We start from the raw sequence: 27,827 nt of genomic DNA, 5'->3' as shown, positions 1-27,827 counted from the left end.
CGGGAATTGAACCCGGATCATTGGCGCTGTAACAGCGTCGCGCTAATCACTACGCTACCATGCTGCCCAAATTGGGACTAGCTGGGTGGGCACCGTGGTCGGCATGGACTCGTTGGGCTGAAGGGCCTGTATCTGTGCTGTGTGGCTCTATGACTCTATGACTGGTAATGGATTTTGGTCACTAACTGATCCCCTGAAATGGAGACAGAGAGGTCAAGAAAGAGAAGGGAATAGATAGGAGTGGACCTTGTGAAGGTGAGGATAGGGTGAACCTGTTGACAACATATTTCAGTTCTGTATGAGAACAGGGAGCAACACCAGAAAAAGAGGTGAGGGAGCGTGCCTAAGTAGGTCTGGAACCAGAACAGGTCAAAGTCAAAGTCGAGTTTATTGTCATCTGCACAAGTCTGTGTGTGCACAGGTGCAATGAAAGACTTACTTGCAGCAGAATCACAGGCACAGAGCATCATATAAGCAGCATTCACAAGAAAAACATAAAGTAAACATAAATTTTTACAAGAAAGAACATAATTAGAACAAAAAACCAAAGTCCATTTTCATGCGGAGTGATCAAAGTGGTCATGGTGTTGCTATACTGAGGCAGTGATTAGGGTTGTGCAGGTCGGTTCAAGAACCGAATGGTTGAAGGGAAGTAGCTGTTCCTGAACCTGGTGGTGTGGGACTTCAGCCTTCTGTACCTCCTGCCCGATGGTAGCTGTGAGAAGATGGCATGGCCCGGATGGTGGGGATCTTTAATGACAGATGTTGCCTTCTTGAGGCAGCACCTCCTGTAGATACTACAGATATCCAGCAAAGGAATGAGCATAACTTGGGCCCATGTGGATTCCTGTGGCGACACCTTTGATTCATAGAAAATGAACGGAGTTAAAGGAGAGGTTGTTCAATGTAGGGACGGTTGGGGCAGGCCAATGAGGGTGATAGTGGTGAAGGACTGGTTGAGTCTTTGTTCAAGAAACATGTTCAGGAAGGGTCCTCATACTATCCTGGTGTGAGATGGAAGTACAGACGGATTGGACGTCCATGGTGAACTGGCTGAGTCCTCCTGATCTTCCCCTCTCTATGCCTAAACAATCAGTCCACAGCAGAGGGCATCAGAGATGTCATGGACGTAAAGGGGAAGGGAGTGGACAAGTGGAGGAAGCAAAGTGTTGAGGTCGGAAGAAGTAAGTTCTGTGGGACAGGAACAGACTGAAACAATGGATCTGCCCAGGACAGTCCTGCTTGTAGATCATGGGGAGGAGGTAGAAGTGGGATGTGTCTGGCTGGTGTCCATGAGGCTGGCGGAATGATTTCCTGAGGAAATGAGGTCAGTGGGAGGTACTAGGCTGTTGTTCATTGCTGGGATCCTGTTCTGTTGGGAGGTACAAGTGGGATTCTGAGAACTGACACATGGATGTTCTTGAGCAGCCTACAATGCAGGGATCAGTTCCCTAAATCATAACAACACTGCCCTAATCAGCAGGTTTGATGACAATGTTGAGGTTGGTCCTTAGCGAACCGGATGCTTCATGTTTAGCGGGGGGATCGGTTAGAGTACAAGAGGTGAAGAAGCTGAGATGGTCAGTGTCTCACCTGCAGTTAGTTACGAACAGATTTAGAACTGGTAGGAGATCAGAGGAAGAGGTCCAAGTGGATCAGGCTTTCTGAAGACAAGAGAAAGGGTCTACAGTCTAGGGTGCGTACAAGACAAAGGTGCAGAGACAGAGATAACAGAAGGACAGTTCAACATCATGTCGGGCTTGGAGTACATTGAGATGAAGATGTGTGGGATGATGTCAAACCCTCCGCTGTGGACCGATTGTTTAAGAATAGAGAGGGAGAAGATCAGGAGGGCTAGGAATACACAGAAGGTCTGGGATGGGGAGGAGAGATGGGCTGGAGGAAAGTGAAGGGGAAAATATTCTGAAGGAATTTTGGAATCCAAGACCTATTCAATCTTTCATGCCTGAAAGGAAGGAAAAGTCTTTTATTGAAGCACCAAATGCAGTGAAGAGTCACGTGGAACAGTGAGTAGATGCTATTGTAGAGAGGGGTCAAGAGCATGCCTGTGCAAACACATGGCAATAAGAGTGGATCTCAGGATTCAACAAGAATAGTGATTCAAGAAACACTGAGCAGCTTGTGATCCCGAATGGATCTAAACCATGGAGGGAGGAATTTGAGTTGGAATGAACACGGAATAACTCCGAGCTGGAGACACCTGGCGTGGAAAAATGGCTGTAGAGGTGAGTTAAGCATTTGATTGAGACAGGAGGTGGTCAGCACCATCCATCACCGTAATGTATCCTGAGGGAACAATCCAGTGCGGCTAAATCCAGACTTCAGCTGCTACAGTAATACTCCTGGGAACTTGCCAGGAAAGAATTTTGTGATTGCTGACTCAATAAAATTTGATTAGCAAAAGTACATGATGCCCACTGCACCTCTGACTTTGGATGGGATGGGAGACCAATAATTGTGTCTGTAGGGAATGCAGTGTGGCCTGGTGATAAAATGTTACTGAACATCAGTATGGAAGTGAGGACTTGATATGCAATTCCCTAAAGCCTTTGTGAGCCTGTACAGAACTAAGGTAGAAATAATGCCCTATTTACAGCCTATCCAATTGTACTCTCCATTGGCAACAGTAGAAAGGACTTGTATGTATGTAGTGACTTGGGACATTCCAAAATACTTTACTGCCCAAGTGTTGTTGTGACCAATTTTCGACCCTCAATCGAACATCCCTATAACAGTCCATCACCACACAATGAATTGTGTGCTGCACGCAAACAGTGATTATACTTTCAAAAGATAATTTCCTTGGCTGTGAAGCACTTTGGGGAGTCCTGAAGTAAAGAGGGTGCTGCATGACTCCTTTTAGAGTTGGAGATGCAGCAGCCAATTTGGACTCAGCAAGATCCCATATACAGCAGCCTGGTAACCAATTAGATATACAGGAGCATGAGGGCACGTACCACCAGGCTTAAGGACAGCTTCTATCCCACTCTGATGAGACTATTGAACGGTTCCCTTATGCGATGAGATGGACTCTGACCTCACGATCTACCTTGTTGTGACCTTGCACCTTATTGTCTACCTGCACTGCACTTCCCTGTATCTGTGACACTTTACTCTGTACTGTTATTGTTTTTACCTGTACTACCTCAATGCACTCTGTACTAACTCAATGTAACTGCATTGTGTAATGAATTGACCTGTACGATTGGTATGCAAGATAAGTTTTTCACCATACCTCGGTACAAGTGACAATAATAAACCAATACCAATACCAATAGATAATTGTTTTTTATTACAATGTAAAAAAAAATGGATCAATGTTTTACAGAGTACTGGGGCTATGTCCCCTGACTTTCTTCAGGAAAATTCATCTACATCATCTAGGTGTGTTTTAACATCTCAACGTAATGATGGCACCTCCAGCAATTTATTTACTTTTCTGGATGTGGGCGTCGCTAGCAAGTCCATGGTTTATTGTCCCTCCCTCATTGCTCCTGAGAGTGGCCTGGTGGGCCATTTTTTTTTGAAGAAGTCAACCACATTACTGTGGGATTGGAATCACATACAGGCAGACCAGATAAGGATGGCAGGTTTCTTCCCCTAAAGAACCAGGTGTTTTTTTTTAAAAATAACACATTAGTTTTGTCCTCATCATTACTTGGACTGGGTATTTTTGTATTAAAGCCAGATTATTAAGATGAGTTTAAATTTGACAGCTGGTATAACGGCATTTGAATTCGGTTCCGAGGGAACTAATTCAGTTACAACCACTGCACCTTCACGGTACAGCGTTCCTCCAGTACTGCACTGGAGAATCAGCCAGAATGATGCGGGACTCTAGCCCTTGATCTTCTGATTCAGAAACTAGAGTGTTACCAGTGAGAAATGGCTGAGGTCAACAAAGGAGAGTAAAGTTGGGAGGGGGGGAAGTGGGGAGAGGGGGGTTAGATGTGAATGAGATGTTACGGGAGATGCGTACAGGAGCGAGATGGGACACCTGGTTGAGTGGTGCTGCAACAACAACCTCGTGCTCAATCTCAGTAAAACTAAAGAGCTGATTGTTGACTTCAGGAAGGGGAAGGAGGGTGAACATGCACCAGTCTACATTGGGGGATTGGCGGTGGAGAGAGTCAGCAGCTTTAAATTCCTGGGTGTTGACATATTGGATGATCTGTCCTGGGCCCAGCACATAGTTGTAATCACTAGGAAGGCGTGCCAGCATCTTTACTTTCTTAGGAGGTTGAGGAGTTTCGGCTTGTCACCGAACACTCTAACTAACTTCTACAGATATACTGTTGAAAGTATTCTGACTGGTTGCATCATGGTCTGGTACGACAATTTGAATGCACAGGAATGTAAGAAGCTGCAGAGAGTAGTGGACTCAGCCCAATACATCACGGGCACATCCCTCCCCACCATCGGCAGTATCTACAGGAGGTGCTGCCTTAAGAAGGCAACATCCATCATCAAAGATCCCCACCATCCGGGCCGTGCCATCTTCTCGCAGCTACCAACAGGCAGGAGGTACAGAAGCCTGAAGTCCCACACCACCAGGTTCAGGAACAGTTACTTCCCTTCAACCATTCGGTTCTTGAACGAACCTGCACAACCCTAATCACTACCTCTGTATAGCAACTCTATGACCACTTTGATCACTTTGAACTACAATAGACATTTTTTTGTTCTAATTGTGTTCTTTCTTGTAAAAATTGTGTATAATTTATGTTTAATTTATGTTTTTCTTGTGAATGCTGCTTATATGATGCTATGTGCCTGTGATGCTGCTGCAAGTAATTTTTTATTGCACCTGTGCACACATCGCAGAAGATACAGGAGCCTGAGGGCACATACCACCAGGTTCAAGGACGGCTTCTATCCCACTGTGATAAGACTATTGATAACCTTATACAATAAGATGGACTCTTGACCTCATGATCTACCTTGTTGTGACCTTGCACCTTATTGCACTGCACTTCCCTGTAGCTGTGACACTTTACTCTGTACTGTTATTGTTTTTACCTGTACTACCTCAATGCACTCTGTAATAACTCAATGTATCTGCACTCAATTGATCTGTATGAACAGTATGCAAGATAAGTTTTTCACTGTACCTCGGTACAAATGACAATAATAAACCAATTCCAATACCAATATACTTGTGCGCATGACAATAAACTTCACTTTGATTTACCACCACTTGATTCATAGACTTTGGTGATTCAAGTCCCTCTCTTTTCTCCCCATCTGATCTTTTAAATAGTTAGACTAACAACGGGTAAGTGTAACTCCCGCAACACCAGTTATCCGTCACCTTCCAGTGAACTACTCTTGGAAGTGCAGTCATTGCAGGGAAGCAGTGTAAGAATCCCAGACCTGTAGTGATTATTTGGTGGGGAGCTCTGTGTAATAACTCTTCACTCTGTGTTGCCAGGACATGGTGTGCATGAGGGAGAAGGCTGCCGAGGCAGAGAGTTTGATTCAGGAGCTGGAAGAAAAGTTGAGAAGGGCCAGCATGGATGACGGCGGCGCCATGGAAATGCTGAGGAAGATCCGCGAAGCCAACAACGCTGAGATGCAACGGTACCGGCAGGAAACGGAGCAGAACTACAATCAGAGTGTAAGCTCAAAATCCCTATCTTCCTTGAACCTTACAGCAAATTGGGAGGCTGTTCGCCCGCTATGCCTGTGCTAGCTCTGTGACAGAGCTGTCCAGTACTTCCCCCCCTCCACCTGTTTATCCTGCTTTCTTTTGACTATTATTATTACCTCTACTCCTTCCATCCTTTGAGACCAGTCATTACAACTTAATACTTAAAAAGAAAACCTTTTCTAAGATTTAAGATTTATTTATCAGTCACATGTACATCGAAACACACAACAAAATGCATCTTTTTGCGTAGAGTGTTCTGGGGCCGGCCCGCAAGTGTCGCCACGCTTCTGGTGCCAACATAGCATGCCCACAACTTCCTAACCCGTCCGTCTTTGGAATGTGGGAGGAAACCGGAGCACCCGGAGGAAACCCACGCAGACACGGGGAGAACGTACAAACTCCTTACAGACAGCGGCGGGAATTGAACCCAGGTCGCTGGTGCTGTATTAGTGTCCCGCTAACCACTACACTACCGTGCAGCTAACTTAAATTGGTTCCCTTTAGTTATTGACTCTTCTACCAGTGCAAGCAGTTTTCCTCATGTACCAAATTCCTCCTGAACACTACACACTAGTGACCAACTAACCCGCACATCTTTGGGATGTGGGAGGAAACTGGAGCACCCAGAGGGAACACATGTGGTCACAGAAAGAACATGAAAACTCCACAGACAGCACCCAAGGTCGGGATTGAACCCGGGTCTCTGGTGCCGTGAGGTAGTGGCTCTACTAGCTGCGCCAGTGTGCTGCCGTGGTGCAATTGCTTATGCAAAGGTGTCCTAATCCCATGAAACTGTGGATGTCCCCAATGGAGGCTATGAGCTACGCCACCCTGTCCTCACCCACCCCATCCTCATCCACCCCAACAGGAGCAGACGGTACAACACCCAGGCTGGACACTTAGTATTGTGTGCAGATCTGGTCGCCTAGCTGCAGGAAAATGTCATTAAGCTGGAGAAGGTGCAGAAAAGGTTCATGAGGACATTACCAGGAGTGGAGGGCTTGAGCTATAAGGAGAGACGGGATCGGCTGGGACTGTCTTCCCTGGAGCGTAGGAGGCTGAGGGGTGACCTTAGAGAAGTTTGTAAAATCATGAGGGGTGTGGATAAGGTGGATGGTCACAGTCGTTTCCCCAGGGTGGGGGAGGCTAAAACTAGAGGGCGTGGGTTTAAGGTGAGAGGGGAAAGATTTAAAAGGGACCTGAGGGGCAAGTTTTTCACACAGAGGTTGGTAGATATATGGAACGAGCAGCCAGAAGAAGTGATAGAGGCAGGTACAACTGCAATGTCTAAAAGACATTGAGACAGGTACGTGGATAGGAAAGGTATAAAGGGATATGGGCCCAGATGCAGGCTAGTGGGACTAGCTCAAGTAGGCCCCTTGGTAGGCATGGATGAGTTGGGCTGAAGGGTCTGTTTCCGTGCTGGATAACTCTATGACTATATTGAGAATGTGGAATGGTGCAATACAACTTTAGGCCTCTTTACATGCACACAGTTCACTTTAAAATGGATAAAGATCGAGATTCAGGCATTTGAAAATCCAAAAGCTGCCAGATGTTGGGAATCTGGAAATGCTAGAAACACTCAGTAGGTCAGGTAACATCCTTAGGAGAGAGAGCGAGGTTACCCAACAGAAAATGTTGGAAGCACTCAGCACTTGGAGATACAGCCAACATGGTTTTCAAAAAATATATTAGAACATAGAACAATTACAGCACAATTCAGGCCCTTCGGCCCACTAAGCTGTGCCGAACATGTCCCTACCCTAGAAGGTTGCACTCATTGCTGGTTGCACTCATAAAATTATATAACGTATAGACAGAAATAATCTAAGAGAGGTGGCTGTAAATGGTGGCATTTCCCCTTAGGTTTTCACTGTAGTTTGCCTATTGTTTGATTGCATCCCACAGCGAATATTCAGGAGCTTGGAGTGTGCTGGTCACAGAGGGAAAACAGTCCTGGGACTGTCAGCTATAATATACTGCAGAAGCTGGAAATCTGAAATAAAACAGGGAATTCTGGAAACATTGGCATCTGTGCAGAACAGGTCATTTCTGACACAAACTGGAAAGGCAGGTTATCTGAAATTGATGAATGCAGTGCTGGGAGACTGTAACTGTCAGAAGGTGAGGTGCTGGTCCTCAAGCCTACATTGGGCTTCTTTGGAACAGTGCAGGCAGCTAAAGAGAGAGGTCTGAGTGAGAATGGGGTGGAGAATTTAAGTGGTGGGCAACTGGAAGCTCAGGGTCACCTTTGCCGATGGAATGAAGACAGTGAGGAAGACAGTCGCCCAGTCTGCGTTTGGACTCTTCATTTTGAGGAGAATGGTTGAGAATAAGTTAGGACAGATACCAAGGTACCCACACATCTCTCGCCACACCTTCTGTATGAAGGGGAATTCCTCCTGGAGGTTTTGTCAGCTACAACTTTGAGGACAGTTTGAACTGGTGCTGAGGTTCTAAATACATTGGAAGAACCATCCTGGCTAAATCTTGATAGTCATTGGTCAATACCAGTGACAAAACATTCTCCCAAATGGTTTTAGATGTCTGGATGGTTGACTGAGATCAGTCTCTGTTTTAGCCCCTGGATGCTGGTACCGACAATTGCCTGGCAGCTTTGTAGTTGAAGGATTCCTCCAGGAACGTAGCTCGCTTCCACACCACGTACCTGCTCAACCACCATGGCTAGGCCAGCCTCCTCAGTGTGTGGGACAGGGAAACCCTGCACAGAGCAACACTGGGGCTCCACACAACTCCCAAGGCAGCCACACACCCAAAGAGAGTCTTCAGGATCAACAAGGCAACTGAGACACTCTTCCCTACATTTTCTGGGGACTTGTACCTAGTATCCCCGCAGACACGTTCTACCTTGGGTTCTCCACTTTCTCCAAGCAACAACAGTCTCTCAACCCTGGGACCATTCTAGTATATCGTGTCATAGAGTTCAACAGCACAGAAACAGGCCCTTTGGCCCACCACATCCATGCCGACCTTTCTTGCACACCTACACTAATCCCATTTGCTCACACTAGGACCCTATCCTCCTATGCCTCCTCTATTTAAATGCCTGTCTAAATGCCTCTTAAGTCTCTGCATCTCTTTGTGACCTGAATATTCTTTCAGCAATGTGATGTCCAGGATCAGACACAATAAATAAAACTCCGATAATAGAACATAGAACACTACAGCACAGTACAGGCCCTTCGACATTTTATCCTGCTCTAAGATCTATCTAACCTTTCCCTCCCACATAGCCTCCCATTTCTCTATCATTCATGTGTCTATCTAAGAGTCCCTTAAATGTCCTTAATGTATCTGCCCCCACAACCTCTGCCAGCAGTGTGTTCCACGCACCCACCACTCTCTGTGTAAAAACTTACCCCTTACATCCCCCTTACATCTTCCTCCAATCACCTTAAAATTATGTCCCCTCATGTTAGCCATTGTCGCCCCGGGAAAAAGTCTCTGACTGTCCACTCGATCTATGCCTCTTATCATCTTGGACACCTCTATCAAGTCACCTCTCACCGTCCTTCTCTCCAAAGAAAAAAGCCCGAGCTCACTCAACCTATCCTCATAAGACATGCTCTCCAATCCAGGCAGCATCCTGGTAAATCTCCTCTGCACCCTCTCTAAAGCTTCCACTTCCTTCCTATAATGAGACGACCAGAACTGAACACAATACTCCAAGTGTGGTCTGACCAGAGTTCTATAGAGCTGCAACATCACCTCACGGCTCTTGAACTCAATACCCCAACTGATGAAGGCCAACACACCATACGCCTTCTTAACAGCCCTACTGACCTGCGCAGCAACCTTGAGGGATCTATGGATGTGGACCCCAAGATCCCTCTGTTCCTCCACACTGCTAAGAGTCCTGCCATTAACCTTGTATTCTGCCTTCAAATTCGATCTCCCGAAGTGTAACACTTCGCACTTATCCGGGTTGAACTCCATCTGCCATTTCTCAGCCCAGAAAATCCGGCATCCTTGGGACTTGGGTGGTGCTGGACAGGTAGATATTCCCTACTATTGCATGTTATTCCTATAAAGACCTATTTTTAAATGTTAGGCAGTGGGTACAATAAATTTTCATGAGAACTTGGTGAGTTTAAAGGGAATGGGAAACACACAAACACTCCTGACCCAGGCTCCGAACACAAACCCACCCACATTCCTGACCACTGGTGTTCCGAAGGCCGACCCCAGCTCCTGCCACACAGCCTGGCTCCTGCCACACACCCCAGCTCCTGCCACACATCCCAGCTCCTCCCACACACCCCGGCTCCTGTCACACAGCCTGGCTCCTGCCACACACCCCAGCTCCTGCCACACACCCCGGCTCCTGCCACACACCCCAGCTCCTGCCACACACCCCAGCTCCTGCCACACATCCCAGCTCCTGCCACACATCCCAGCTCCTGCCACACATCCCAGCTCCTCCCACACACCACAGCTCCTGCTACACATCCCAGCTCCTGCCACACACCCCAGCTCCTGCCACACACCCCGGCTCCTGCCACACACCCCAGCTCCTGCCACACACCCCAGCTCCTGCCACACACCCCGGCTCCTGCCACACACCCCAGCTCCTGCCACACACCCCAGCTCCTGCCACACACCCCAGCTCCTGCCACACACCCCAGCTCCTGCCACAAACCCCAGCTCACGCTCCGGACTAATGAGTGAGCCAGATGCCAAACCATCAGGATGTGACTCTATTGGGCCCAACGCAGGAGATTGGGGCTACCTAAGTGGTCGGCACGGACTCATTGGGCCGAAAGGCCTGTATCCGCCCTGTATTGCTCTATGATATCTGAACCATCCAATGCCGGATTGTCAGAGTTTTACCAAATGGAGATAATTCTCATTAATGGCTTGTTTGTTTTTAGGTACTTCAGGGATGGGTTCAAGCCACCAATCAGCATGACAATAGTTGCTATTAAAATGTGCTTCCCCCTCCCGCCCTCCCCATCCCACTTCCTCTCCTCTTGTTTTGCAGTGTGCAATGTTAGCACAGCATGTGCTGGTTCAAAAGAACTGGATGTTTTTTCAGTTGCTTCCTGAGAGCAAGTGGAAATGACAGCATCCGCTGTGCTCACTGTTGTGTTCACATCCGTCCCTAGGGGCGTTGAAGTTGACATCATTATGAAGTGACCACATTTCCCTTGCATTTTTAAAGCTTTGTGACAAAAGCTGAAATTATTGCATGAGGGCTCTGTTGATGCTCGCGTGGATTACAGATCAAAACTAAACAAAGCGTTTGTCTGCAATGTAAAAACAGAAGATGTTGGGAAGAGTCAGCGGGTCAGCCAGTGTCTGTGGACAGGGAAATGGAGTTAATGTTTCATGCGTTTGACCTTTAATCAGCCCTGGGAATAGATGGAGATAGGACAGGTTTAAAGATGCAGAGAGAGTGAAAAGAGGCAGAGAGAACAATAGGGATGGTGTGTGACAGGTTGGGAGAGATGATGGAAGAGGTGATAACATGAGGGACCAAATGCGCGGAGAAAATGGTCAAACAGATTAGTTCCCTGAAACTATTAAAGGAATGTAGCAGCAAGGCCAGACATCTGTATCGAAGATGCTTATTATCTGTGACTGTGAGATCGTTATTGAAGAGGGAAGGCTCTAACTTGTCCAGTCAGAAGCTGAGATGTTGAACTTGAACTTCAGTGGAACCAAAGTTCAAGTGTGGCACCTCAGATAACGAACAATTCCAGCATTTTTAATTGGGTTATTAATTGAGGTACAGTGAAAAACTTTGCATGCCATCCATACAGATCTTTTCATCACATCAGTACATTGAGGTAGTACAAGGGAAAAGCAATAACAGAATGCAGAATAAAGTGTTACAGTTACAGAGAAAGTGCAGTGCAGGCAGACAATAAGGTGCAAGGGCCACGACGAGGTGGATTGTGATGTCAAGGGTCCATCTTATCGTACAAGAGGTCCATTCACTAGTCTTACAACAGCGGGATTAAGGCTGTCCTTGAGCCTGGTGGCACGTGCTTTCTGGCTTTTGTACCTTCTGCCCAATGGGAGGGGGGAGAAGAGAGAGTGACCGGGGCGGGTGGGGTCTTTCCTTTGTCTAAGGTTTCTAGCCTTGCTTTTACACTCCTTTAATACTTGCACATAACTATTCTGATTGACGCATCCTCTGGCTATCTGTTCTCCGATGCTAACACCTCTTTGGTCTATTAATCGTAAAGTGGGAAATGATCGGAGCATTGAGGAGACGGGCACCTGAGAACTGGGATCTCCTTTGACGACTGAATAGAAAGCAAACACCAGGCTTATGTTTAGTTTCCCAAATATAGAGCAGATCATATGGTGAGCATTGAGTGCAATTCACCGGTGCATCACTGCTTCACCAGGAAGGAGTGCTTGGGCCCTGGATGCTGGGAAGGGAAGAGGTAAAAGGGCAGGTGAAATATAAACAGAAGATGCTGGGAACACTCAGCAGGTCAGGCAGCATCTGTGGAGGGAAAAGCAGAGTCAATGTTTCAGGCCAGAATGTGCAGTTTTCTGCCTGAAACATGGTTTTTCTCTTCCCACAGATGTTGTCTGACCTGCTGAGTGCTTCCAGCATTTTCTGTCCTTTTATCAGATTTCCTGTATGTGATATTTTTTGATTTTCATTTAAAAGGGCAGATGTTGCCCCTTTCGTTCTTTAGCCCATGACTTGGATTCACTGTCGCTTTGAAAGCAAATGTGACAGGGAGTCATCTGTCGAGTGAGGTCCAACAACAGCAATTTAACAAGTGCCTTTAATGTAATAAAATGCCCAAAGGCGCATAAAGCAGCAAACAGGGACCCAAACAGTCCTTTCAGTGTTGACAGAGATTCACCTGCACCTCCCTTAGTATCACCTACTGCATTCGGTGCTCTGTGTGGCCTCCTCTACATTGGTGAGACCAAACGCAGACTAGGTGACTGTTTCACAGAACACCTGCGCTCCGTCCGTAACCACGACCTGCATCTCCCTGTTGCCATTCACTTCAACTCCCCCTCCCACACTGTCACTGATATGTCAGTCCTCGGCCTCCTCCACTGCCAGGAGAATTCCAAGCGCAAACTGGAGGAACAGCACCTCATTTTCCATCTTGGAACCTTGCAGCCTAACGGCATGAACATTGAATTCTCCCACTTTAGGTAATCCCCACCCCCCCTTCCCCACACCCCCCCCACCCCCCCACCACCACGCTTCTTCTCTTCTTCCCTTTCCTAGCCCTTTTTTTCTACCTGTTTTTCCCTCTCTCTCCTTACCTGTGACCCATCCCCCGGTGGATCTGCTCTCCCCTCCTCCCCCGCACCTGCCGATCACTATCTCTTACCTGCATCTACCTATCACCACCCTGTGCCCACCCCGCCTCCCCTCTTTTGTCCACCTATCACTGCTCTGCTTTTCCCTCCTGTATATTGGGCTTCCTCTTTTCCTATCTTCAGTCCTGAATAAGGGTCCTGACCCGAAACGTAGACCGCCTGCTTTTCTCCACGGGTGCTGCCTGGCCTGCTGAGTTCCTCCAGCATCATAGTGTTTTTCATCTCGATTCCAGCATCTGCAGTCCTTTATTTCTGTAGCAAACAACACAAACCAGTTTTAAAAGCAGAAAATGCTGGAAACACTTGGCAGGTCAGACAGCATCTGTGGAGAGAGAAACAGTGAATGTTTCAAATCAGAGACCCTTGATCGGAACTGAGGAAGTTAGTCTTGGCAGTGGAGAGGGTGGGAGAGAGTGAATACAAACCAGTTACTCTGGAATCACAGGGGACTGGTGGTGGGGACAAGTGCCCAGTTACTTGGCAGTGTAGAGGAGCAGAGGGATCTGGGGGTTCATATTCACAGTTCACTGAAAGTTGCCTCACAGGTGGATAGAGCAGTTAAGAAGGCCTATGGGATGTTAGCTTTCATAAATCGCGGGATTGAGTTTAAGAGCCGCAAAGTGATGATGCAGCTTTACAAAACTCTAGTTAGACCACACTTAGAGTACTGTGTTCAGTTTTGGTCGCCGCATTATAGGAAGGATGTGGAGGCGTTGGAGAGGGTGCAGAGGAGATTTACCAGGATGCTGCCTGGATTAGAGCATATGGAATATGAGGAGAGGCTTAAGGTGCTAGGGCTTTATTCACTGGAAAGGAGGAGGATGAGAGGAGACATGATAGAGGTATATAAAATATTGAGAGGAATAGATAGAGTAGACAGCCAGTGCCTCCTTCCCAGGGCACCAATGCTCAAGATGTGAGGGCATGGCTTTAAGGTTATGGGTGGGAAGTTCAGGGGAGATGTCAGGGGGAGGTTTTTCACCCAGAGAGTGGTTGGTGCATGGAATGCACTGCCTGGGGTGGTGGTGGAGGCAGATACATTGGACAGGTTCAAGAGTTTGTTGGATAGGCACATGGAGGAATGTGAGATAGAGGGATATGCGGGAGGAAAGGGTTAGATAGTGTGAGGGTGGTTTGATGGACGGCACAACATGGTGGGCTGAAGGGGCTGTTTTGTGCTGTATGGTTCTATGGTACTCTGTAATCACAGGGGACTGGTGGTGGGGACAAGTGCCCAGTTACTCTGGGTTACATTGAAAGGGGTTAAGGGAGAAATGGAAGCTGATACAGTGGGAGGACACCATTACTCTTCTTTGAATATTGGCTTTGGGACCTTTTGAAGAAGCTGACTGGAACTTGTTGAAAAATGGCATCTTGGACAGTACAGCACTCGGTCTGTACTCCACTGGAATATCTGTGCAGCACAAGTTTTGAACCCGTTACCTTTCCCTCAAGGCAATGATCGGAGATCTGTAAGGGTGCCAAATGTAAAACCTGTGGAAGATTATTGCTGCTTGGAATGATGAGGTATTGTGTCACACACCCTTTCCCATCTCTGCTTTAATTCTCACCCACAGGTGATGGACCTGACCATGTGCCTGAACAAGGAACGGATCCAGCTGGAGCAAATTCAGGAGGAAAACCAGTGCCTTCGCCAGCATATCAACAACCTGACCACTGAGATTAAAATGCTGCAAGACAAGGTTAGTGAGGGGGCCAAGGAGGGAATGCCGGGAATACTCAGATTGGGCAGCATTTGTGGAGATACTCAGCGGGTCAGGCAGTGTCTGTTGAGATACTCGGCAGGTCAGGTAGCGTCTGTGGAGATACTCGGCGGGTCAGGCAGTGTCTGTGGAGATACTCGGCGGGTCAGGCAGCGTCTGTGGAGATACTCGGCAGGTCAGGCAGTGTCTGTGGAGATACTCGGCGGGTCAGGCAGTGTCTGTGGAGATACTCGGCGGGTCAGGCAGCGTCTGTGGAGATACTCGGCGGGTCAGGCAGCATCTGTTGAGATACTCGGCAGGTCAGGCAGTGTCTGTGGAGATAGAGGGTCAGGCAGCGTCTGTGGAGATACTCGGCAGGTCAGGCAGTGTCTGTTGAGATACTCGGCAGGTCAGGTAGCGTCTGTGGAGATACTCGGCAGGTCAGGCAGCGTCTGTGGAGATACTCGGCGGGTCAGGCAGCGTCTGTGGAGATACTCGGCGGGTCAGGCAGCGTCTGTGGAGATACTCGGCGGGTCAGGCAGTGTCTGTGGAGATACTCGGCGGGTCAGGCAGCATCTGTGGAGATACTCGGCGGGTCAGGCAGTGTCTGTGGAGATATTCTGCGGGTCAGGCGGTGTCTGTGGAGATACTCGGCAGGTCAGGCAGTGTCTGTGAAAGGCGAAACAGATTTAATGTTTCAGGTTGGAGACCCTTCATCAGAACTGCTTTGTGAGAGGAGGAGGAGGCATGAAGCAGTCCACCACACCAAGTGGCATGCTGAAAACGGAGAGGATATTCAGCCCCTCTAGCCCATGCTGCCATCTGGCTAGGTTGTGATTGATATGTTCCTCCTGCACTTCCTTTGGGTATCTTTTGATCCCCAACAAGAAACAATCAACAGAAACAAAATAAATTATTTATTTTTAATTGGTTTTATTATTTAAATTATATATGTTTTTGAAAGAATTAAAAAGCTAAGATATTTCTTTATTAGTCACATGTACATCAAAACACACAGTGAAATGCATCTTTTGCGTAGAGTGTTCTGGGGGCAGCCCACAAGTGTCGCCACACTTCCGGTGCCAACATAGCAAGCCCACAACTTCCTAACCCGTACGTCTTTGGAATGTGGGAGGAAACTGGAGCACCCGGAGGAAACCCACGCAGGCGTGGGGAGAACGTACAAACTTTACAGACAGCGGCCGGAATTGAACCTGGGTCGCTGGCGCTGTAATAGCGTTACGCTAACCGCTACGCTACCGTGCCTGCCCTAGCTATTATTTTTTAACGTTGCAATTTTCAAAGCTTGTTAAAGTAACTCTGAATATCAGAGGCATTTAAAAGCCTTTGCAAAGTGCCAAGTCTGACAGAAGGTGAGCTCCGCCTTGGGTGTCCGCCTCCATCAAAGGCTGTCAGAAGGTTCCAGTGATGGGAGCCCGGCAGCACACCACCTGAAGCCCAGCAGCCACCGGAGCTATCAATGTCTCCCTGCTTCACTTGGGGATGGGCCATCCCAGGAGAATTGAACGTGTGCATCTCTTCGGGGTTGGAATGAAGGGAGGGGAGAGTGCAGGGATCAAGACTGAATGGTGGGTCAAATTGAGTACAACACAACCCAGACTTTTATAGAAGTGACAGCCATGGCCTTGACCTATTATCTTACTGAAATCGTGGCCCTAGTGATGCATCTCCAGTGGTCCTGATGTGAGGTGGTTTCGGATCATATGCCTGTGTATTTTTCCGGTAAGCTGTTGTCCAAGTCTGGAGTTGGTGTCTGAGCTGGTGTGATTGGTGTGGAGTGTGGGGAGAGGGAAAGCTCACCTGCCTTACCCTGGAGTCAGTAGAGCCTTCACACTTAAGGGTTATTGTCTGGGAGACAAAGAACCTCTCTAATGTCTAACTGTTGGCCTCGCATAACATGGGATTGTGAGTTAGCAGCTAACATTCAGCTATCTTGCGTTATTTTACTGTTAGAAGTAACAAATCGTCTATATATATGTCCATATTTTTAATATAAGATGGTAACATGAATTATTTACTGAAATCAGACTAAAGGTATGCTAGAGATTCTAACTTTTTAACATGGAGAGTTTCAGAAGAGGCAACTTCAGGTACAAATCACAGAAAATTCCTCTTAAGTTGGTCATCATTTTAAATTAAAGTTGAGGCTTCTTTTGCAGGAACCATTTCAGACAGGTTTGAGGGCCCACTCTATATTCACACTGCTGTTGGCGCAGAGTGCATTTGGTGCAGAATCAGGCGTGACGTAACAACAACAAGTTGCATTTGTTTAGTGTCTTTAGTGTTGCAAATGTCCCTTGGTGCTTCCCGGGGATGTAAATCACGTGGAACACCAGGCCACATTTTCAAGTAAGTGACCGAAAGCTTGTTCAAAGACGTGGATTTTAAGGAAGCGGGAGGGACTTAGGGAGGGTTAGGGAGGAAATTCTAAAGCTTCGGGCCCAAGCAGCCTAACAGCTTGGGCACCGGTGTTGATACTGGAGGGAATCTGGGCCGCAGAACTGGTAGAGCACAAAACCCTTGGAGGGTTGTGGGGGCGAGATGAAGCTATAAAGAGAGGGTGGGGTGAAGGCTCAGCACGGAATTAACTTCCAAAACCTTTACTGGCTTGGGAGGCAGAGTAGCTAGCAAGCAGAGAGGTGCGGGGTAAACAACACTTGGGGCATGTCAGGAAGGGGCTGCAGGTTTTACAGCACTGGAACAAAGCAGGATACAGTGCCGAAGGGAGTGCCCTCTCAAGCATTTGAATCGCCAAGGCATAGAAGGCAACAGGCCAAGTGCTGGCATATGGGATTAGTCTGCATGGGCACATGATGGCCAGCATGGATAGGCTGGGCCAAAGGGCCTGTCTCTGTGCTATATGATGCTCTGACCCTGTGAAAATGGGATTAGTGGAGGATTTGGTAATTGGTTTATTATTGTCACACGCACCAAGATACAGCAAAAAGCTTTGTTAGCATGCCATCCATACAGGTCATTCTGTACATCACTGCATCGAGGGAAAACAATAACAGAATGCAGAATATAGTGTTACAGTTACAGAGAAAGTGCAGTGCAAGTAGACAAATAAAGTGCAAGGGCCATGATGAGGTAGACTGAGAGATCAAGAGTTCATCTTTATCGTTCAGGAGTCTTATAACAGCGGGATGGAAGCTGTCCTTGAGCCTGGCGGTTGGTGTTTTCAATCACAGACTCTCTTTAATATTACCTTACGATGCAGAAGAAGGCTGTTGAATCTACTTCGGCTTTCAGAGCCATCCTCTGAAGTCCCATCCCCACTCAGTTCCCTGCGACCTGTCCTTTCTCACACATTCATTCACAACCCCCCCCCCTTCCCCATTCTGCCACCGCCACCCACTTCCACACTGGGGGCAATTAACAGCGGCCAATTAATCGACTGACCCGGCCATCTGTGGGATGTGGGAGGAAACCAGAACACCCAGAGGAAACCCACATGGTCACAGGGACAACAGGTGAACTCCACATAGACTGCACTGGAGGTCTGGGTTGAACCCAGGTCACTGGATCTATGAGGGTGGGAGGCAGCAGCACTACCAGCTGCATCACTGTGTTATCTGGGAGACATCCTTGGAAGTCTTTGGAATTCTGCTGGATACCCGACCATTGAGAATGTTCAAGACCATGATTGACAGATTTCAGGGCACTGAGGAAGACACAACACAGAAACAGGCCTTTCAGCCCATCCAGTCCATGCCGACCATCCACCACCCTTTTATACTAACTCTATTTTACTCCCTCTTTTTATTCTGTTCACGTTCTCATCAACTCCCCCACACCCCCCCCCCCAGATTCTACCACTCACCTACACACCAGGGGCAACTTACAGCAGACAATTAACCTACCAACCTGCACATCTTTGGGACAGGGAAGGAAACCCACACAGTCACCGAGAAAAAGTACAAAGTCCACACTGGCAGCACTTGTGGTCAGGATTGAACCCAGGTCTCTGGTGCTGTGAGGTAGCAGCTCAACTAGCTACACCACTGTGCTGCTCGAAAGGATTAAGGAATCCAGGGATTTGGGAACTGGAAGGGAAAGGGTTGGGGTTCAATTCAGCCAGGATCTTACTGAGTAACAGAACAGTCTCCCAGGTGTTGCTCCTGCTCTATGTTTGTAAGGAAGCAGGGCTGTGTCGTGGATCCTGTTGGAGGAAGACCAATACATGATAAAATCTTGGCTTCCTCTGAAATATTTGTTCACATAAATATTTGGGGGTCTTTTTCATTGCATAATGAGTTTGTAAATGAAAAATTTCAAGCATTCTTTATTTTGGCATCAGACACATCTGATAGAAAAAGCCACAGGTTACACTATCAAGAATGTTTAACCCAACACATAGACTTTAACAGAAAACACCTCATATACACTCAGACAACACAAGAGCCATGTGTTTCAAACTGATCTGTTTACTGAACAAATTCCTGGCTTTCAGTGAGAGGGGAAGCGAAGAACACACAAAAAACAGTTGCACACTGCTTTTCATTCACTGTTTTATGATCAATAACGCAAAAAGGTTAAGGTTGACTCATGTTCACTATGCACTGAGATTACAGGTCCAACTGTTACTCAGTTTTATTGATTAATCAGAAGTGCTCTTGGCTACATCTGGATTCCCAATTAGCCACATGTGGTTAGTGACTGATGTATTGTGCAGCACCGGTCTCGTGATATGGTCCTGCTATTTATCAAGGCGTGGGACAAGTTGAGGGATCCTTGTTCACTTACTGCAGGAGAGCTTCCTTCATGACTGATCAGAAAGTGAAGCATTGTGGTGCCTCTAGTTTGCTGGGCGGTTACTCGGAGGGACAGAGTAGCATTTGCAAGGGTGACTGGGCAAATAACCTGAGGACAAAGAAGTTAGAGATAGTGGTAAGAACTAACTTGTAAAATTCCCAAGGCATTTTCAGTGATTTAGCAGGGAGAAGATACTTTTAAGATTTCTCTATTAGTCGCATGTATATCGAAACGCATAGTGAAATGCATCTTTTGTGTAGAGTGTTCTGGGGGCAGCCCGCAAGTGTCGCCACGCTTCTGGTGCCAACATAGAGTGCCCACAACTTCCTAACCCGTACATCTTTGGAATGTGGGAGGAAACTGGAGCACCCGGAGGAAACCCACAGAGACACAGGGAGAACGTACAAACTCCTTATAGACATCGGCTGGAATTGAACCCGGGTCGCTGGCGCTGTAATAGCATTATGCTAACCGTTACACTACCGTGGCTGCTGTAAAGGCAAGGATGGTTAGCCACAGTACATTAATGACCTTTCATCATAATCTGGCAATAATCATACCTGGATCAGGAACATGGTGATCCTAATAAATATGTAACTGCTTCTAAGGGAAGCCTGAACTATGGGCCTGTACAAATAAACCGCTATTGTTCCACCAAACCTACTCCAGTGATAGCACTGAAGAAATGGATATTGAAGTTTGCAATTCCACTTACATCCTAAATTATTTTAAGGGCATAATTTTTGATTTGACAGATTCAATATGGGTAGACGCGGTAGTGTAACGGTTAGGGTAACACTATTACAGTGCCAGCGACCCGGGTTGAATTCCGGCCGCTGTCTGTAAGGAGTTTGTACGTTGTCCCCGTGTCTGCGTGGGTTTCCTCCAGGTGATCCGGTTTCCTCCCACATTCCAAAGACATACAGGTTAGGAAGTTGCGGGCATGCTATGTTGGCGCCGGAAGCGTGGCGACACTTGTGGGCTGCCCCCAGAACACTCTACACAAAAAGATGCATTTCACTGTGTGTTTCGATGTACATGTGCCTTTGAAGAAATCTTACCTGATCTCATCAAATATAAATTTACTGAGACACAGGAGACTGCAGATGCTGGAATCTGAGGCAACAAACAATCTGCTGGAGGAACTCAGCAGGTCGAGCAGCATCTGTGGTGGGGGAAGGAATTGTTGATGTTTTAGGTTGAAACCCTGCTTCAGGCCCAGATCACCAGAACCCAGGCCCTGATGCAGGGTTTTAGACCTGAAACATTGACAATTCCTTTCACTCCACAGGTGCTGCTCGACCTGCTGAGTTCCTCCGGTGGATTTTTTTGCTGCTGCAAGTTTACTGAGTCTGATACTCAAAGAGGCACGAGGTGTAAATTAGTTTGCACGTGCAAGTGGCTGGGTTAGTGGTCCAGATTTTAACTGGGTTACAGACAGTTGTACACTGGTGAGAATAAGAAGCTGGTCCAATGCCCCTGAAACAGGGACCTGTATATTTAAACTTCAGTTTAAATCCTGACAAATAAATGGCAATAAACCCTCAAAACCTACACCAGTAATAGTCCCGAGGAAATGGATATTAAAGTTTGCAATTCCATTTGCTTCCCAAATTATGACCTCCTACCCCTTTCCAACAGGAGCACAGGAGCAGAAGACTATTCAGGCTCTCAGACCCGTTCCACCATTATTTCATATCTGATATCTTTCTCCTTGAAGACCTTTGCATGTATCTGTCTCTGAGACTCCTCTGGTTACAGGCTGCAGCTGCACAATGAGTGGGGTGGGGGAGGGTGGGGTGGGATGGGTGGTGAGAACAGCAGAATGTGTTTGGACTCTTCAAATGTATACGCATCACCGAGAGATCCAGAAGACTGGCTACATTGTCAGGGCAAGTTCCTTGAACATAGTTGACCAAAACACCATATCTCATCCCATGTCTTTCCCTGGAAAACAGTTCATTTTTATAAACAAAAGCTGGCTTATTCACTGGTTAAGGCAACATCTGTGAAGAGAGAGACAGAGTTAACATTTTAGACCAATGACCCTTCGAGGTCTGATGAAAGGTCAACACTCTGAAATGATACCTTGGCTTCCCTCTCCACAGGTGCTGCCTGACCTGGTGCTCAACGAAGCGGTCACCCAACCTGCATCGGGTTAGCTGCCTGAACTTATTTGCACCATTTTTTATGTCGCGAAGCTCAGTTTGAGAACCACAGGCAGAGATTGATAGGTATCTGAGTAGCCAGGGCATCAAAGGCTATGGTGAGAAGGCGGGGGAGTGGGGCTAAATGGGAGAATGGATCAGCTCATGATAGAATGGAGGAGCAGGCTCGATGGGCCGAATGGCCGACTTCTGCTCCTTTGTCTTATGGTCTTATGGACCTGCTGTGTGTTTCCAGCATTTTCTGTTTCGTTTGGATGATCTTCTGTCGTCCCAACTGCTTTGGTTACAAGGCCCTTTTTTTTGGGTTAATAATCTCTGACTGTTCCCTCTCCGAACCAAATTATAATCCAAAAAGTACCCATAAAGTGGAAGTGGTGCCTGTGAACAAGCAAGTTTTAGTAAAGCTTTCAAATGTAAATCCTTGGCAATGCAGTAAGGGTTTCATTACTCTCCAAGGCTAAATTCCATTCCTTTAATGAGCAGCAGTCAAACAGGCCCAGAAAATAAAAGCAAAAAAAAATCAAATACTTGGCCTCAATCTCTGCAATTTGCAATGCAGGTGCCAGACATCGGTAATAGTTCACTTGAGTTACAAAATTGAAGGTAGTTCTGCTGAGCTCAGCTATTTGCAAATAAGATTTAAGAATGCAGAAAATAATTAAAACCTTTCTGTGCCTCTCAGAGGGCTGTGATGCTTCAGCTGGAGCTGCTCCATGCACACCCTGCTGTAGTTATACTTGCTCAGCCTCTGCTCACCCTGATTTGAAGCTGAGCGCCTTCCTCTCTCCAGCTGTAAACCAGATCACTCATTCTGGAACAGCACGCCAGTCCCAAGTGTGGAATGTAATTTGACTTACCATGACGTGTATTCGAGGTGCTGTAGCTACCTGAGGCGACAAGAGATTCTGCAGATGCTGGAACCTGGAGCAATGCACAAAAAGTGCTGGAGGAACTCAGCAGGTCAGGCAGCATCTACGGAGGGAGATAAACAGTCGACATTTTGGGCCGAGACCCTTCATCAGGACTGGAAAGGAAGAGGGCAGAAGCCGGAATAAGAAGGTGGGGGGGCAGGGGGAGGAGGAGGAGCACACGCAGGCAGGTGATAAGTGAGTTCAGGTGACAGGTGAGTCCAGGTGAGAGGGGGAAGGTAGTGGGTGGGGGAGGAGGGGAGATGTAATAAGCTGAGAGGTGATAGGTAGAAGAGGCAAAGGGCTGAAGAAGGAGGGATCCGGTAGGAGAGGGCAGTGGACCATGGAATAAAGGATGGGGGAGGGGAGGGGAGGAGATGGGCAGATTATCAAGGCAGGGGAAGGGAGCCACAGGAATAAGGGAAGACAAAGGAGTGGGGGGGGGGGGAGAAAAAGAAGGGGTAGGGTTACCGGAAGTTAGAGAAATCGATGTTAACGCCATCAGGTTGGAGACTCCCAAGGCGGAATATGAGGTGTTGTTCCTCCAGCCTGCGCCTGGTCTCAACGTGGCAGTAGAGGAGTCCGCGGATAGACGTGTCAGTATGGGAGTGGGATGTGGAATTGAAGTGGGTGGCTACCGGGAGATCCTTGCTCTTGTGGCGGACGGAGTGAAGGTGCTCGACAAAGTGGTCACCCAATCTGCATTGGGTTAGCTACTTGAACTTATTTGCACCCTTGTTTATGTTGGAAAGCTCAGTTTGAGAACCACAGGCATGAAAGTCATCATTTGAAAGGCACCCTTTCCATCAGCAGTGATCCAGGGTCCATGTAATGTCCTCAGAACCTCTGTAGTCAAGTCAAGTTTATTGTCATATGTCCAAGTACGGTGAGGTACAGGTGCAATGAAAAACTTGCTTGCAGCAGCATCACAGGCACGTAAGTACAGACAACACACAGAACATAAATTATACATAAATTAGCTTCCTTACACTGCACAATACTCTGGAACAAACCCTGAGAGCTCTCAGATATTTGTTACTCACTCTTCCCCATCTTCATTCCATATCCCTTAATAACCTCACTGACAAAGATCCATCGATCTCAGTTCTGAAATTTTCTGTTGAGCCACCGACCTCGGCAGCTTTCCATGGGACGATTCCAGATTCCCACCATCAACACTTCAACTCACATCAACCCGAATGCTCTTGTCCTGGATTCCCCCACAGAGTTGCTGTGGATCAGTTTGAACTGGCCTGAGAAGTGGAGGCCAGAGTGAATCACAGCAAGAATGGAGCCATGTTCTTGGGCAATGACGTATTGAGTACAAGAGTCAAGAAGTTATGATGCATCGCTATAGAACTCCGGTTAGGCTGCATTTAGAGTATTGCGTGCAATTCTGGTCACCTCACTATAGGAAGGATGTCGAGGCTTTAGAGAGGGTGCAGAGGAGGTTTACTAGGATGCTGCCTGGATTAGAGGGCATGTGATCTCAGGAGTAGCTGGATAAACTTGGGCTCTTTTCTCTGGAGCGACGGAGGCTGAGGGGTGATCTGTTGGAAGTGTATAAAATTATGAGGGGCATAGATAAGGTGGAGAAGCAATATCTTTTCCCCATTATTGAGCGATCTAATACCAGAGGGCATGCATTTAAGGTGAGAGGGGGTAGGTTCAGAACAGACGTGAGGGGTAAGTCTTTTACTTAGAGAGTGGTGGATGCCTGGAATGCGTTGCCTGATAGGGTGGTGGAGGCAAATTCATTGGGGGCCTTTAAGAGGGGCACATGAATGAGAGGAAAATGGAGGGATTTGGGCATTCAGTAGGTAGGAGGGATTAGCTATGTCGGCACAATATTGTGGGCCGAAGGGACTGTTCTATGCTAAACTGTTCTATCATCCTCTGTTCCCCTTTGCTGTTGGCTCCCATTATCTGAAGGATGGTTAAGAAGGGCTGACGTGCACCAGGAACTGGGTGCGCTGTACAACGAGGGTGAACCAGAAGCTGGTATTATGGGAATGGTGCCCCCTCTTGATCGGAGGAAACAACCAGGTCGTCAGGTGCGAGGTGCTCTTGGTGTTACTGGACGTGGCGCAGTAGCAGTCACCTGAGCCACCTTCAATTTCACGTAGAGATCCAAAATAGATAGTGTATGCAGAGACGCAATAGACTCATAGAGCACAGAAACAGGTCTGTGAGCCCACTGAGTCCACACTAACCATCAGGCGCTCACCTACACTAATCCTACACAAATCCCATTTTATTCTCCCCACGTTCCCCCCCCCCCAGATTTGACCAGTCACCTACACACTAGGGGCAATTAGCAGTGGGTAATTAATGTACCGAACTGGAGCAACAAACAATCTGCTGGATGAACTCAGCGGGTCGAGCAGCATCTGTGGGGGGAAAGGAATAATCGACGTTTTGGGTCGAAACCCTGCATCAGGACTGAAACGTCGACAATTCCTTTCCCCTCACAGATGCTGCTTGGCCCGCTGAGTTCCTCCGGCAGATTGTTTGTTGCTCCAGATTCCAGTAGCTACAATCTCTTGTGTCTGCATTGAACCTGCCAACCAGCATATCTTTGAGATGTGGGAGGAAACCAGAGCACCCGGAGGAAACCCACACGGTCACAGTGTGAACATGCAAACTCCACACAGACGTGCCTGAGGTCAGATTTGAACCCAGATCTCTGGCGCTGTGAGGCAGTGGGTCTACTAACTGCACCACTGTGCCACAATGTATAAATCTCCAGAAAAAGTGGGGGAAAGTGTACACAACGAGACCCTTGTTCCATTCAGTTGGACTGTACGGTACCGCCTGTCTCTCACAGAATAGTTTGAGTGGAAGAACATCTTTGTTCACAAGTCAATCTGGCAGTGGTCCACGTGGAAAGTTCTGGAGTCCCTGTGGGAAAAGAAGGTGGGAGATCTGGTTGGATAGTCCCCCAAGCAGACTGAAAGTCATTAGGTTGAATGTGGTAGAACTTTCAAACAACTCCAAGCATGTCTGGTGGTGAAAAGGACCCTCACTGTTAGATCCCTCACACATGGCTGGAGACTCAGTGCCACCACACGATGCCCTTGAGGTGGCCGCAGTGGGGGTAACACAGCTATCCACCCACTGGAGGGTGCCATTACCAAGAAGAGGATGCCAAGGTCTTGTCAAGGTTCATCCCACATAACAGTGTAACACTGATGTCTGTGCTGTACAGTTTATTGCCTGGAATGGCACCAAGGTAAACATAACCTGCAGCTCGGTGAAAGACGAACTCTGGTCTAGCTGAAACCTGCTGGTCTCCCAATGGAGGAACCATTGACGACTGGGTGTTGCAGACTGCACACTCCAAGGCTCAGGGCTGTCTGCTGAGGGACACACTGAAACGGAGGATGTGTGGGGAACGGTCTGCAACTTCAGACGCTCCGGACCTTGCATACTGAGGGGCTGTAACCCTTCTTAAAACCTCATGGGCATATCGATAATGGAATGCGTGTGAAAAAGGATTGCTTTGATGCTGATGTATTTAAGCAAATGGAATGACCTACCTTCTGCTGTGAATGGTGATATATTACATTTATACTACATTGCGTACGTACACATTTCATGAAGAAAGTATATTTCTAGATAAGATGTCTTTATTAGTCACATATACATCGAAACACACAGTGAAATGCATCTTTTGCATGGAGTGTTCGGGGGGAAGCCCACGCTTCTGGCACCAGCATAGCATGCCCACAACTTCCTAACCCGTACGTCTTTGGAATGTGGGAGGAAACCGGAGCACCCAGAGGAAACCCATGCAGTCACGGGGGGAACGTTATGAACCACCTGTGTAACCTGGTAACTTAACCCTTGGCATTCCCAAACTCTACTGGTGAATCTTTGCCCCAACTTCTCCAGGGCGGAGATTTGAGCTAGCAAAACCTCCCCCAGGTTCCTGTGTGGGATGAACTGCTGATATGCAGCGGGGTCAACTGCCAGAGCGTCTGTGTTAGTTGTAGGACCGGGAGAAGGCAGGGCAGGTCATGGATTTTCCTGGTGGCCCCTGTTAGCCCCCTGTTCTTTGCCCCCCTCGTCATCCAGTTGACAATAGACCAGCCTGTCAGCCCCAAGTCCACCAGCGTTGGTCTGCCTGCGGATGGAATTGGTCAGGGAATCAGCTCCTGCCACTTAAATGAGGTGGAAGAGTTAAAACACCCTGGCTTTTCATTGACCCACACGCACCCCCATCCTCTCACACAGCATTGACCTCACCTGCTCCAAGTGGCATACCTTTTCTGGATATATCAGTGCCTGGTTGTAGCCACTGAAAGCTTGTGAGGCACTTGTGGAGACCCGACATCAAAGATTAATTAGCTGCACCATCCACAGTGTCCCAATGTCCAGTTCTTCTGTCTGCTCTGATCAGTGATTTCCACGTTTGGGAGAAGTGGCTGCAGTAAGTTATTATCAGCTGGCTCAGTCCCTCAGCATATTAGTCCATTGGACAAAAGATTACCGCAGTGGCTTTCAGATGTGTGCTCAGCCAGGCAACAATACATCAGTATTAATGAAGCGAATTAATCAGAGGCAGCACAGTAGGCACTGATCCACTGGGAAGAAATAAAGCACAGATGAGCATTACTCTTTCTCCAGCAGGGTGGAGACATGATAGATCACCCAGGAGTTATTATCAACCCCTGCTGTTCTGTGAAGGTGGAGATGTGCCTTGTATTTGAACTGCCCTTCATAGAACATAGAATATAGAACATAGAACACTACAGCACAGTACAGGCCCTTCGGCCCACAATGTTGTGCCGACATTTTATCCTGCTCCAAGATCTATCTAACCCTTCCCTCCCACATAGCCCCCCTATTTTCCTATCATTCATGTGTCTATCTAAGAGTCTCTCAAATATCCCTAATGTATCTGCCCCCACAACCTCTGCCGGCAGTGCGTTCCATGCACCCATAACTCTCTGTGTAAAAAACTTACCCCTGATATCCCCCTTATACCTTCCTCCAAACACCTTAAAATTATGTCCCCTTGTGTTAGCCATTATCGCACTGGGAAAAAGTCTCTGACTGTCCACTCGATCTAAACCTCTTATCATCTTGTGCACCTCTATCAAGTCACCTCTCATCCTCCTTCTCTCCAAAGAGAAAAGCCCGAGCTCGCTCAACCTATCCTCATAAGACATGCTCTCCAATCCAGGCAACATCCTGGTAAATCTCCTCTACACCGTCCCCAAAGCTTCCACATCCTTTCTATAATGAGGTGACCAGAACTGAACACAAT

General features: G+C 47.6%; 1 protein-coding gene across 1 annotated transcript in view; it reads left to right on the top strand.

Moving 5' to 3' along the window:
• Positions 1-27,827, top strand: part of LOC127580585 (uncharacterized) — a 155,433-nt gene that overhangs the window by 64,131 nt on the left and 63,475 nt on the right. The window contains exons 8-9 of the mRNA XM_052034172.1: positions 5,453-5,638; positions 14,578-14,703. Of these exons, the coding sequence (XP_051890132.1) occupies positions 5,453-5,638; positions 14,578-14,703 (312 nt within the window). The remainder of the gene's footprint in view (positions 1-5,452; positions 5,639-14,577; positions 14,704-27,827) is intronic.

This window comes from Pristis pectinata, chromosome 19 (assembly GCF_009764475.1).
Source record: "Pristis pectinata isolate sPriPec2 chromosome 19, sPriPec2.1.pri, whole genome shotgun sequence".
In the NCBI taxonomy this organism is placed as follows: domain Eukaryota; kingdom Metazoa; phylum Chordata; class Chondrichthyes; order Rhinopristiformes; family Pristidae; genus Pristis; species Pristis pectinata.
Note: the sequence above shows the minus strand (reverse complement) of the source record. Positions and strands in the feature narration are given on the sequence as shown.